Here is a 13,709-nt window from a genome sequence, read left to right as displayed (position 1 = left end):
ATTGCATGGCTAACTGCACACCACGTGTTATTCCTTAAGCAATTGCATTACTCAATAACACTTTTCATTCATGATAATAGTTATCAAAGGTACCACTGTCCAGGATTATAATTTAGTACGCAATACGCGCGTTTCGTCTACATAAGACTCATAAGTGACGCTCATATCAAAATGATTATAAAGCCAAACACGTACAAAGTTGAAGATACACTGAGCATTGAGGATCCAAATTCCAAAAAGTTGTGCCAAATACGTCTAAGGTAATCTATGCCTGGGATAAGATATCACGTAGTCCCAGAATAAAGTGCACAGGTGAATTAAATAAAACAATTATAAAATTCGTGTTTTCATGTTTAAAAATGTAATAATAAGTATTGTATGCTTCTTTTTGTAACTTTATAGGGTTGTAAAAGCGTTGACCGTGCGGACATTTTTAGAATGATTCGCTTCCGCGTTTTTACACCCCTGGCCAATGAAGTTACAAAAAGAAGCATTCAATTCTTAAAACATGATTTGTAATCATGGAGAACACTAATGCTATATAGTTATCTTAATAATAAAGAAGATAACATATATACATTTATTTGGTAAAAAAAACCCTGCTCAGATTATATATTTTAAAGCAAAAATTCTGACATTATCAAGATGCTTATATAGTGTTTGTTGATTGTCTATATATTTGTTACTTTAGACGGACGCTTTTGGGATGTTTCGACCACACTTCTAGTTCGTCCACATGTCGTTTCGGCCAACAGTTAACCAGTTCAGCCACAGTAGTTTTGGTCACATTCCAAGTTCGAACATTCTTTTATTTTTTAAATGAAATTCATATTGTTCTTATGCATTGATTGGTTTGACAGAAGTTGGTTTTGAAAGGATTTTTTACAAAATCGGATAAAAAAATGCAAATAAAAAATGACTTTATTTGAAAAAAAAATGGATCATGAATATTGAATGTCAAGGACTTAAAGTTTAATTTTAATAATGTAACGCACGCTGTTCCTACTTTTCCTAGAATTTAAAACAAAACTTCTTCGAACTTCCTCCGCGAATATTTTTTTTAGCAAACACTAACCACATTGAAAACAAATTCTTTATAAAGCACAAAGGTGTCAGTATTCACCTCAGAAACTTACAAAACCTTTGAATAGACATATTAAGAAGGGATATAATTACGATACTGTTGTCAAGTCATTAAAGATTGCATATTTTGGCGTTAATATTGAGTCACTGATAAGGTCTTTGCATCGGAACTAAACACATTTATTCTAAAAACAGTTGTTGGCATGACACGGGTTATGTTCTTCTCATATATGTTATGATGGTATGATACTAAACCCCTAACGGGAAGAATTGTGCCTGATGTTCATATGATGAAATCATAATCTTTCAGTCAGTTTAATTGAAGTCTGGAGCTGGCATGTCAGTTAACTGCTAGTTGTCTGTTGTTATTTATGTATTATTGTCATTTTGTTTATTTTCTTTGGTTACATCTTCTGACATCAGACTCGGACTTCTCTTGAACTGAATTTTAATGTGCATATTGTTATGCGTTTACTTTTCTACATTGGTTAGAGGTATAGGGGGGAGGGGGGAGATCTCACAAACATGTTTAACCCCGCCGCATTTTTTGCGCCTGTCCCAAGTCAGGAGCCTCTGGCCTTTGTTAGTCTTGTATTATTTTTATTTTAGTTTCTTGTGTACAATTTGGAAATTAGTATGGCGTTCATTATCACTGAACTAGTATATATTTGTTTAGGGGCCAGCTGAAGTACGCCTCCGGGTGCGGGAATTCCTCGCTACATTGACGACCTGTTGCATGGTGACCTTCTGCTGGTTTTTTTTTTTTTATTTGGTCGGGTTGTTGTCTCTTTGACACATTCCCCATTTCCATTCTCAATTTACATTATATGTTTTCAAATATGTTCTTATAGCTCTTGGTCATATGCTTAATATTATCTAGGGGAAGCCTATAATTACCATATCAATATCAACATTGTACATGCCAAACAAGAAATTATCATGTATTACAAGTGGTAGGACTTTTATAAAATATTGAATCTGAATGTAATGTTCTACTACTATTTCGGGTTAATTAGAGTGAAGGTTGGCACCAGTTAAAACGTTTAAACCCGTTGTATATGTTTGCACCTGTCATTAGTGTTTCTCGTTTCTCGTTATTCATACAGATTAGACTATTGGTTTTCCTGTTTGAATTATTTTACAATAGTCATTTTGGTGTCCTTTATAGCTTGTTGTTCGGTAATAATATGAGCAAAGTCTCTGTGTTGAAGGCCATACTTTGACCTTTTATTGTTTAGTTTTTACAAATTATGACTTGAATGGAGAGTTGTGTCATTGGCACTCATACCACATCTTCTTATAATTATCAGAAGTCTATTACCCTAGTATCCAGCTCTACCTCGTAGCTAAATTTTATTCCTTTTTATTTCCGGCTTTCTGCTCTGTATTTTATACATTATTTTGTACGGATCCTTGAGCTGCTATAAACAAACAATTTATATGTTTATGCTTTTTAGTTTGTAAGAGTTTAAGATATTGCAGCCATTGCTGGTTCTCACCCATGCAATGCATATGAAGGTGTTTGCAGCCGTGACGAGCTACATCATGAAGTGACCCTGGAGGTCCAGAAATCAAATATATATATTTTTTAATTTCATTACATTCACAGACTTTGAAAAAAATCTTATTTATAACTGTACTTGAATAGAGGCTGAACAGCATGATATTTATATAATAGTATTAAAAAAAAATTATGCCAGTTATGGTATACATATGCCGACTTTAAATTCTTTATTCCCAAACAAACAAAAACAAAATTTTGGTAATAGCAATACAGCATGATACAAAACAAACAAAAGAAAAGAAAACTCAGCAATAATCATATACATGTTTAATTAAAGGTTTTTCTACTATTTAAATTAATTTTACAGTTAAAGAAAAGGTGGAATTCATCAACTAAGATGTTACATATTTTACATTTTCTTTCATTTCTTAGTATTTTTGTATATCGTCCAGTTTCTGAATAAAAACCACTGATCACTTATTTTAAATGTAGTTCACATTTTTACTTGTTTCTTTTTTTAGGGGGGGGGGGGGGGGGGGGGGTGAGAAAGGTTGTGGCTATTATTCCATTTGATTATTATATGAGATCATCCTTGATGAGATTTACGAATTTTATATAGATACATTTAATCACTTTCATTCCGCTGGTGTTGTTTATTTTATCAGTAGCCGGAGAGTTTGATAATAATTAATAAAACATTTTTCTTTTAATTAGGATTTTAACTTATTCGTCTGTTTTTGTGACAATTTAAAAAAAAGTATATAAAAAAATATCACGAGTATGTTCCTTCAGTATCTGTTTTTTTGTTTATAGCTATGTTAGATAACATTTAGTGACTTACTTTCTTACTTGGTACGTGACTAGTCGATGCATTAACAAAACTAATTTCGGTTATTAACTGTTATCATTCGGAATGAGACCGGAATACCTCTAGACTTTACCTCAGGAATCAAACATGGAAGTCAAAGTGACAACAAATGCCCATTTATTGTTGAAAACGATCAAATAATGTAGTAATTTACATATTAACCACAACAAAAATGGCATCAGAAAATGATCAACATGCTGTTTCATCGCGGAAAGCATTAAAAGTGGCAGTTAGTGCACTGTGTTTAGAAGTAGGATTCCAGACAGCTGAAGAGTCAGTCATTGAATCATTGACTGAGATGCTGGAAAGTTGTAAGTTGTAAAAACTGTATGCCATTTCAATGCTTTATAAAAACTTTTACCGATAAAAAACCCCAAAAACTTAAGGTTCATCATAACCTTTTGGCTAAAATGGCCGTATTTACACCCCAAATTTTACTCTGAGTACAGACTAACCTATACACCTGCAACAGTTTTAAGGGATGGCAGGAACTAGATATATAAATTTTAAATGCATTTTATGTTTCAGAAAATTATAAACTTTTCTAGATTTTGCTATCCATTTTTTTTCGTTCCTGCAGAAGGTGCAAAAATTAACTAAGTAGTGAAAACGATTGAGAAGCTCCCCTCATATAATCAATGTTGTGAGTAGTATTGATTTAAATGGACAATAGATGGACAATAGACACCTGTAAACAATAGGTGATTTAACAGGTTTAAACTGTGTAACTGAGTGGACCGTATCAAATGAAACTCGGGTGTTTGTTTATTTTCCTATCTTCTGCAGACTGGAAAAAAATGCACATCAAAATGCAGGTAAGTTTTTAATTTTCTGAAACGTACACTTCATATAACTTTTATATATCTAGTTCCTGCCATGCCTTAAAACTTTCCTGGATGTACCAGTTTGTCTGTACTCATAGTAATTTTTGAGGTGTAAACACGGCAATATTTTTCAATTCCTTATGATGAACCTTAAGTAACTCCAAAAGCCTTAGTCCTTTGAAGGTACAATAGCAGCAGGGTGCATAAAACTAAATACACCTTATGTCAAGTTATAACAGTTATATCAGATTATGACAGATATTAGGGGTCTCACTAATTAGCGACAACAAGCGTCAAGAAGCGACAACAAGAATTATTTTAGCGACAACAAGCGACAAGAAAACATTTTTTTTTTATTAAATATTAGATATTTGATATAAAGAAATTTGTATGTAATAAAAAAAATGTTTTTTTTTTAAATTTACGAGCAGATATGTCTAATTAAAATGTTTTATTATATAGATAGATGAAGAAATGAAACATTTGTGAGGAAGAAAGAGATTGTTAAGTTTATATTAGTACATTGGTAGATGAAGAAATTAAACATTTGTGAAGAAGAAAGAGAATTGAGCTTCTTTTTTTTTGTTTTTAAATACGAAGAATATGCATAAGATAATGGATATATATCTGTTTTCATCAAAGTCAAAGTATGAATAAACGAATGGAGATATATATATGGAGCGGGCATAATGGAATATAATATTTTGATTCATTTGCTTAATACTATGCTCTAAGTGTACTCTTGTTATGTCAATTCGATGCTTTATTTGTAGAACTCTCAGCCACGCTATGCCATCTTTATTAATTTAGCATGTTTCCAGACCCCACAACGAGGACGTGGTTCTACCTTGGGGTCCATATAAATATATATATTCTTTATTGAAAAAAATATGTTTTTTCTTGTCGCTAAATAGTTTCTTGTCGCTTGTTGTCGCTAAAATAATTCTTGTTGTCGCTTGTTGACGCTTGTTGTCGCTAAAATGCTTGTTGCTTCTAATTAGTGAGACCGGATATTAGTAATTACTGGACATCACAAAGGTTCCTGTAAAATACAATGGAAAAATTATTATATTTAGGATATATGTCAGAAGTTCAACAGGATCATCTTTAAATATGTTTTTTTAAATTTTTTGTTTACCCTGTTTAAATAAAAGTTTAAATATATTCTTTTAAATACTACAGGTAAAAGTCTTTGTTGTATATATCCAAAATCTTTTACTGTGCTTTGTGGTGTGGATGTCAATATGATTGAATCTGATTAGTCATGAACCTTACCTTGGCCATTGGTGTATTACCTACATTATTTGTATTTGAACAATATTTTTATCAAACCTAACATACATGACATAACTAAAATTACTTAAATCCTATTAGAGAATACCATGATATTTATAGCAACTCCTTTATTTTTACTTATAGTTTTAATGGAGCTTGGCAGGAGTACACAGGCCTTTGCAGAACTAGCTGGCAGAACAGAAGGAATCATGACCGATGTTATAATGGCTTTGATTGAAATGGGTTTGTATTATATATTATATTATATATTATGTATGAGACATGGTTATACATATATAGGAAGATGTGGTATGGGTGCCAATGAGACAACTCTCCATTCAAGTAACAATTTATAAAATTAAACAATTATAGGTCAAAGTATGGCCTTTAACACAGAGCTTTGTCTCACACCAAACAGCAAGCTTCAAATGTATAAAGCTCCCGTAAAATTACTAATGTCATGAATGTAAAACCGTTCAAACATGAAAACCAATGGTCTAATCTATATATATAATAAAATTGTTATACCCCTGCAATGTTTGGGTGTCTGTAACTTCACTATCCTTTATTTGATTTATTTCAAACTTTGTAGATTAATAATTGATCAGGATATGCAAGCATCACCATTTGAAGGATTTTTCGTTATGTTTAGAATATTCATTACTATGTCCCTTTCATCACAGAAATTACATGTTTACCCTGTTTAGAAATTATCCTGTCCTCCTACATGGTTTTACATATCTACATGAAACCTAGTACATTTTAAGATTCTAATATGCAGTTTCAACTTAACTTCACCTTCATTAGTCATTACTCATCATTACTCTCTGTCCGTCTATGTGTCCCATGAAATAAGGTCACAATTTTCTCAAGAACTACAAATCAGAACTACCATACACTTTATGATATTATATATTCTAACACATAATGACCATAAGATCTTGTCATAATATCTAGGGAAATATAAATCCAAGCTAACTTTACACACAAGTGATATTACATAACTATAACTCAAACTACATGTATAAACATTGTAAGAGCACCAGTCTAGATACATGTATAAACATTGTAAGAGCACCAGTCTAGATACATGTATAAACATTGTAAGAGCACCAGTCTAGATACATGTATAAACATTGTAAGAGCACCAGTCTAGATACATGTATAAACATTGTAAGAGCACCAGTCTAGATACATGTATAAACATTGTAAGAGCACCAGTCTAGATACATGTATAAACATTGTAAGAGCACCAGTCTAGATACATGTATAAACATTGTAAGAGCACCAGTCATTGTAAGAGCACCAGTCTAGATACATGTATAAACATTGTAAGAGCACCAGTCTAGATACATGTATAAACATTGTAAGAGCACCAGTCTAGATACATGTATAAACATTGTAAGAGCACCAGTCTAGATACATGTATAAACATTGTAAGAGCACCAGTCTAGATACATGTATAAACATTGTAAGAGCACCAGTCTAGATACATGTATAAACATTGTAAGAGCACCAGTCTAGATACATGTATAAACATTGTAAGAGCACCAGTCATTGTAAGAGCACCAGTCTAGATACATGTATAAACATTGTAAGAGCACCAGTCTAGATACATGTATAAACATTGTAAGAGCACCAGTCTAGATACATGTATAAACATTGTAAGAGCACCAGTCTAGATACATGTATAAACATTGTAAGAGCACCAGTCTAGATACATGTATAAACATTGTAAGAGCACCAGTCATTGTAAGAGCACCAGTCTAGATACATGTATAAACATTGTAAGAGCACCAGTCTAGATACATGTATAAACATTGTAAGAGCACCAGTCTAGATACATGTATAAACATTGTAAGAGCACCAGTCTAGATACATGTATAAACATTGTAAGAGCACCAGTCATTGTAAGAGCACCAGTCTAGATACATGTATAAACATTGTAAGAGCACCAGTCTAGATACATGTATAACAATGTATTATTAAATCAGTAGAGGAAAGAGACTGCTAAAAATGTACCTTTAACATCAAATTATTTAAATGACTATAATTAATTCAATGAAATATTCCAGAATGAACTGTTTAATGTTGGAAGTATTTATCAAGATAGATATATACGAGTACGGTTAGAAAAAAACCCAGCTCCAAGGATGGCTGATAAATAGAATGCAATATTGACATACATGTGTGAAGAAGTTTAAAACTCTTTTCTTTATCACAATCAGTAACATAACTAAAGATACATAGACAAATGTCCAATTAAAATCTGTTCAGGAAGAGCTCTTTACTCTATGGCACCAGTATTTTGTCGAAAAAATACCCATACAAAAGAGATAAATATATTTTTTTTATCCATGTATAAATTTATGTTTGCATTTTTAGGTCAAAATATTCATGCATTACCAGGGCATGCCAAAAGACCAAATAAAACAGTATTTCTTCCACGTAAGTTTTTTAAGACAGACATGTTTTACACAATTGCATATATATATATATCATGTATATTGCACAAAATAGTCCAAGTGTTTGATAAAACAAGAGTAATAAATTACACAAAAAATGTATATATCTTAGTGAAAAATCTCAAGACTACAAATATTTTTCTAAATGTTTCTTTAAATTTCAAATAAAATTATTGATTTCAATAAAATTGGTACTAGTTTCTTACTCAGTATTCTCCCTTTTTGGTATAATATTTTCGAATTTAAAATGGAGGAAGTTTGTTTTTTGCATAATTCAACTTGAAAAGTTTTGAAAAATGAATTCAAATTGAAAAAACATTTTTGGATAGTCAATTTCAGTATCTTAAACATCTTGATTTTTGTCAATTGCAGAGTTGATATTGGCATTATTTTTACTTTAAATATAGTTGTAAAATTGACATGGATTTTTCTTTAGCATTGATCTTAAAACTTTAAAACATGTACATGTATATGACAAAAATATTTTTAATAAACCTTTGGGCAAAATTACCATAACCAAACATTCTTCCTAAGAGTATTTTAATTGAAGTACGACAGTATCCAGCAGTGAATTTGAAGTAGATACACTTATTGAATAACATATTTTGTCTGTTTGTTTTCTAGCTGCACACAGTGCTCCACCACCTAATATTAAGATGTTACAGACAGGAGACCGTAGAGAACACCCTTCACACATACCAGATCATCTACCTCCATTTCCTGATCCTCATACATACATCAAAACTTCTGTAAGTTATACAATTGGAAAATGATATAGAATTATTCTTAATGTTTCTGTAGGTAGTGTATTTTGATGCAAATTTATTTCAACAAATATTTAAAACTTAGCTCCAAACTGTACAATGATATTTGTTAAAATATGAATAAGAAGAGATGTGGGATTCAGATACATGAAGCTGCAATCCAATGCAATTTAAAAAAGTTTTAAATAAATAAAATAAAGATCACCAGTTAGTCTTATGCATTTTGTTTTCATGTAATTTCATCTTATTCTTTTGTAGACAAAAAAAGCTCCAATGAGTGAATATCAAATGATTAGAGAGAAAGCAGCCTCTCAAAAACGTGATGTGGAGAGAGCATTAACAAGATTTATAGCTAAAACAGGAGAAACTCAGTCCCTGTTTAGAGATGATACAACTACATATCCTTGTAAGTTAGGATTTCATGCTGTACTGATTTATAACTTTAAACTAAAAATGTCAAGAAAATTATGTAAGGCTAATTGATGTTTGACACCACATCTCCTCAAATATGCACAATGCTGTAAGCTTTGTAAACATGACCATAAATTGGATTTTTTGTTGTTTCAGTACATGCTAGTTTAATGCTTTTTGTGTGAATCTGCATATATTACTTTTACAAGATATTTGTTACCTTGTTTCAATTTCTAATCTTTGCTTTTGTTTCAATTTTTAATCTTTGCTTTTGTTTCAATTTTTAATCTTTGCTTTTGTTTCAATTTTAAATCTTTGCTTTTGTATAATGCATTTGCTTAATTTTATATAATGATATTCAGCTTTTTTTTACTACTGTGCAAATATTCTGTATTCAAGTCACTAAAATGCATCTTTTATTTTAATGGATTCTTTGTTTTGTGTTTAGCACTTTTTACAAAACTAGGGGCATTATTTATTGATGACTTTATTACAAGTTCATGTAGAAGGGGAAGTCCAAGTTTTACAATATTGGCGATGATGACCATGTGTGTTTGTGTTCTACGCTGCAAAAATAAATTGCTTGCAAAAATTGGTTGGTTTATTATTATTTACAGTGCTTATATGTGCTAATCTAAATAAACATTTACTCTAAGCGCTTTAACAGTGCATACATATTACCAATGATACAAGTACATATATATAAATAAACACAAATTAAAAAAAAGAAAATATATCTATGTGTCAATGGTTCAATAGAATCAAAATAGAGACCGTAAAAATACAACTCAATATACATGTATATGAAAATTAAAAGTTATTCATCAAATATAATTTTAAAATATAGATAAATTTAAAAAAAATATTTATAAAAAATAAGTAAGTATGAAAAATGACTAAAAATAAAAAGAGTAAAGGAAATAAAAAGTAAGTATGATACATTAAAATATATACTGAGATCGAATAAAAGTCTAAGTACTGTCGGATTATCAATCATGTGGAAAAGCCTGTCTAAATAGATAAGTTTTAATGTTTTCTTGAAAGCATTCACAGTTTCAGTGTTTTGCAGTTCTTTTGGTTAGTCATTTCATAAAATGGTGGCAGCTCTATCAAACCGTCTCTCTCCATATGTTATTGTTATTACTTGTGGTTTGACTAGCAGCGTATTGTTTTCAGACCGAAGAGTTCTTGTTGGCTTGTAAATGTTAACTAGTTCTTGAAGGTATATGGGTGCTTCTTGTTTCAGAGCTTTAAACACTTAAAGCAACACTTTGTATTTGCAAGGAAATTTTATTGGCAGAAATGAAGATGTTTTAAAATAAAAGTAACATGTTCGTTTTCTTTTTCCTTGTGATTAATTTTGCGGCCGTGTTCTGTACATGCTGTAATCGTTGAATTGCATTTGCGGGAAGTCCATATAATAATGCATTTCTGTAGTCCAAGCGAAACGTCACTAAAGAGCAAACAAGTGTCGTTTGCTGCATTCTCTGTAATGAATGGACAAATTTGACCGATATTTCTGATCTGGTAGAAACAAGATTTCTACGTCGTACTAATCTAGTTTAAAGATTTTCATAAAATCACCAACCTATTAATGTCAACTCCAGCTAACTTTGTGAACAATATCAAATCTATAGTTTTCCAAATTGTTTCTATTTCAGTAATTGCAGTTAAACCTATGCCTCTGCCATATTTGAATGCATTGCTTCCAAAAGATCAAGATCTAGATTCTCAAGATCAACCTGAGACCACAGCAGTTAAAAAACGCAAGAGAGCACCAGAACAGTCTGAATTAGTTGGAGATAATCCACAAGGAGTTGAAACAGATTCTATAGACAATCCATATTTGAGACCAATGAAAATTGCCAAATTCAAGAAAAGATTAAAATAGTTATGATTTTATAATGATGTTGTTCATACTTTTATATTCTCCCTTGAACATTATTATTCTTAAAGTTTCTAGTAGCATTTACAACTGTATGGTTTATCCTGCTATTTTATAGAACTACCTAATTGGTAGAGAACTGATGATCTATTTATTATTTAACTTTTCTGTTGCGATGGTTTTCACTTGTTCAAAGTCTTCACTCAAAAAATATGTTATTGGGTTGTCTGCCATGTTATTACTGGGGATCTAAACATAATTCAACATGAAAATCTCCGAAAAGTGATTTCTCATGGTCCTAAGTTTAGAGAACCCCAACACATCAATTGGAACCATAACTTCAAAATAATTATGGATTCCATTGAGAACTACGCCAGGGCATGGGCTAAACGAGAAGAAGTTCAACTGGACACTTTGTCAGAATGGGTCAAAACAATCAGGTCTCTGATAAAAGGTCGCATTCATAAGTTGAAAAACTGTGTGAATGATCGACCTAAGTCCATTTTCAGTGACAAAGAGGCTGTAAAATGTCTATCATCTCTTCAAGATAAGTATGTTGTTGTTCCTGCGGACAAAGCTTTAAATAATATTGTCTTTATATGTAAATCGTAATACTACGAGTGTCTTATAAAAGAATTAGGAATAAATGAGCACTCCGTTTCCCACATACAAAAACATATCATTTGACAAGGATGAGATTTTGGCGAATCATAAGTCCTTCATGGCTTCTATGAACTTTGCATTGAACAACAAATTGGAGGACTTACCTTGTTTGTATTGGATACCTAAACTTCACAAAATTCCGTACAAACAACAGTACATTGCCAGCTCATCTGCTGTTCTACTAAAGAATTGTCCATTAGATTGACTAAAATTCTGTCTGCAGTTAAAGAGGCTCTTCAGATATACTGTGAAACTTTTTACTCACATAGTGGTATTAACCATATGTGGATTCTTAAAACTCTAAAGAACTTCTGGATAATTTTAAATCTCTGTCTTTTTCTGAAATTAGTTCTATTAAAACTTTTGAATTTTCAACCTTGTATACAACCATTCCCCATGTGAAATTGAAAAACCGTCTTAAAGAAATAATCCACAATGCTTTTCATCATAAAAATGGTAGCATACACTATAAATTTATTACTTTGGGATACCATAAGGCATATTTTGTTAATAAGGAACAAAAGGGTAAAACATACTACACAGAGGAACAAGTGATCAGTATGCTGGAGTTTCTTATTGACAACATATTTGTTGAATTTGGAGGTAGACTTTTTCAACAAATTGTCGGCATTCCTATGGGAACTAACTGTGCTCTTCTCCTTGCCGACCTCCGCTTATTTTCATATGAATCGTAGTTCCTTAAGACACTTGTCAAAAACAAGAAGATCAAAGAAGCCAGGTTATTAAATTTCACTTTCAGATATATTGATGATGTTCTTTCCATTAACAATCCGAACTTTTCTGATTGGGTTCCATTAATATACCAACCAGAACTAGAAATTAAAGAGACCACAGACACGGCTTCCTCCGCTTCATTTTTATACGACCGCAAATTTTGAAAAAAATTTCGTCGTATATTGCTATCACGTTGGCGTCGTCGTCGTCGTCGTCGTCCGAATACTTTTAGTTTTCGCACTCTAACTTAAGTAAAAGTGAATAGAAATCTATGAAATTTTAACACAAGGTTTATGACCATAAAAGGAAGGCTGGTATTGATTTTAGGAGTTTTGGTCCCAACATTTTAGGAATTAGGGGCCAAAAAGGGCCCAAATAAGCATTTTCTTGGTTTTCGCACTATAACTTTAGTTTAAGTTAATAGAAATCTATGAAATTTTGACACAAGGTTTATGACCACAAAAGAAAGGTTGGGATTGATTTTGGGAGTTTTGGTTTCAACAGTTAAGGAATTAGGGGCCAAAAAAGGACCCAAATAAGCATTATTCTTGGTTTTCGCACAATAACTTTAGTTAAAGTAAATAGAAATCAATGATATTTAAACACAATGTTTATGACCACAAAAGGAAGGTTGGTATTGATTTTGGGAGTTTTGGTCCCAACAGTTAAGGAAAAAGGGGCCCAAAGGGTCCAAAATTAAACTTTGTTTGATTTCATCAAAATTGAATAATTGGGGTTCTTTAATATGCCGAATCTAACTGTGTATGTAGATTCTTAATTTTTTGTCCCGTTTTCAAATTGGTCTACATTAAGGTCCAAAGGGTCCAAAATTAAACTTAGTTTGATTTTAAAAAAAATTGAAATCTTTGGGTTCTTTGATATGCTGAATCTAAAAATGTACTTAGATTTTTGATTATTGGCCCAGTTTTCAAGTTGGCCCAAATCAATCCAAAATTAAACATTGTTTAATTTCATCAAAAATTGAATAATTGGGGTTCTTTGATATGCAAAATCTAACTGTGTATGTAGATTCTTAATTTTTGGTCCAGTTTTAAACTTGGTCTAAATTAAAGTGCAAAGGGTCCAAAATTAAACTTAGTTTGATTTTAACAAAAATTAAATTCTTGGGCCTCTTTGATATGCTGAATCTAAACATGTACTTAGATTTTTGATTATGGGCCCAGTTTTCAAGTTGGTCCAAATCAGGATCTAAAATTATTATATTAAGTATT

At 31.5% G+C, this 13,709-nt stretch overlaps 1 protein-coding gene across 1 annotated transcript; it reads left to right on the top strand.

The window, feature by feature from the left end:
• Nucleotides 1-3,488: 3,488 nt before the first annotated feature.
• On the top strand, nt 3,489-11,099 carry LOC134685157 (transcription initiation factor TFIID subunit 8-like). Its single transcript, XM_063544632.1, has 6 exons — nt 3,489-3,766; nt 5,699-5,797; nt 7,940-8,002; nt 8,644-8,768; nt 9,042-9,189; nt 10,856-11,099. Exons 1-6 carry the CDS (start codon nt 3,628-3,630, stop codon nt 11,083-11,085), a joined length of 804 nt encoding a protein of 267 aa, XP_063400702.1. The 5' UTR covers nt 3,489-3,627; the 3' UTR covers nt 11,086-11,099.
• Nucleotides 11,100-13,709: the final 2,610 nt, after the last annotated feature.

The sequence above is a fragment of the Mytilus trossulus genome, chromosome 9 (genome assembly GCF_036588685.1).
Source record: "Mytilus trossulus isolate FHL-02 chromosome 9, PNRI_Mtr1.1.1.hap1, whole genome shotgun sequence".
Taxonomy (NCBI): domain Eukaryota; kingdom Metazoa; phylum Mollusca; class Bivalvia; order Mytilida; family Mytilidae; genus Mytilus; species Mytilus trossulus.
This window is presented reverse-complemented; position numbering and strand designations above follow the sequence as displayed.

What these genes read in the sequence shown, in the direction of transcription:
- LOC134685157 (XM_063544632.1), top strand. Translation starts at nt 3,628, where the DNA reads ATGGCATCAGAAAATGATCAACATGCTGTTTCATCGCGGAAAGCATTA. An exon ending in ATACATACATCAAAACTTCT is followed by an intron (nt 8,769 to 9,041) that starts GTAAGTTATACA and finishes ATTCTTTTGTAG; the next exon opens with ACAAAAAAAGCTCCAATGAG. An exon ending in TGATACAACTACATATCCTT is followed by an intron (nt 9,190 to 10,855) that starts GTAAGTTAGGAT and finishes TTTCTATTTCAG; the next exon opens with TAATTGCAGTTAAACCTATG.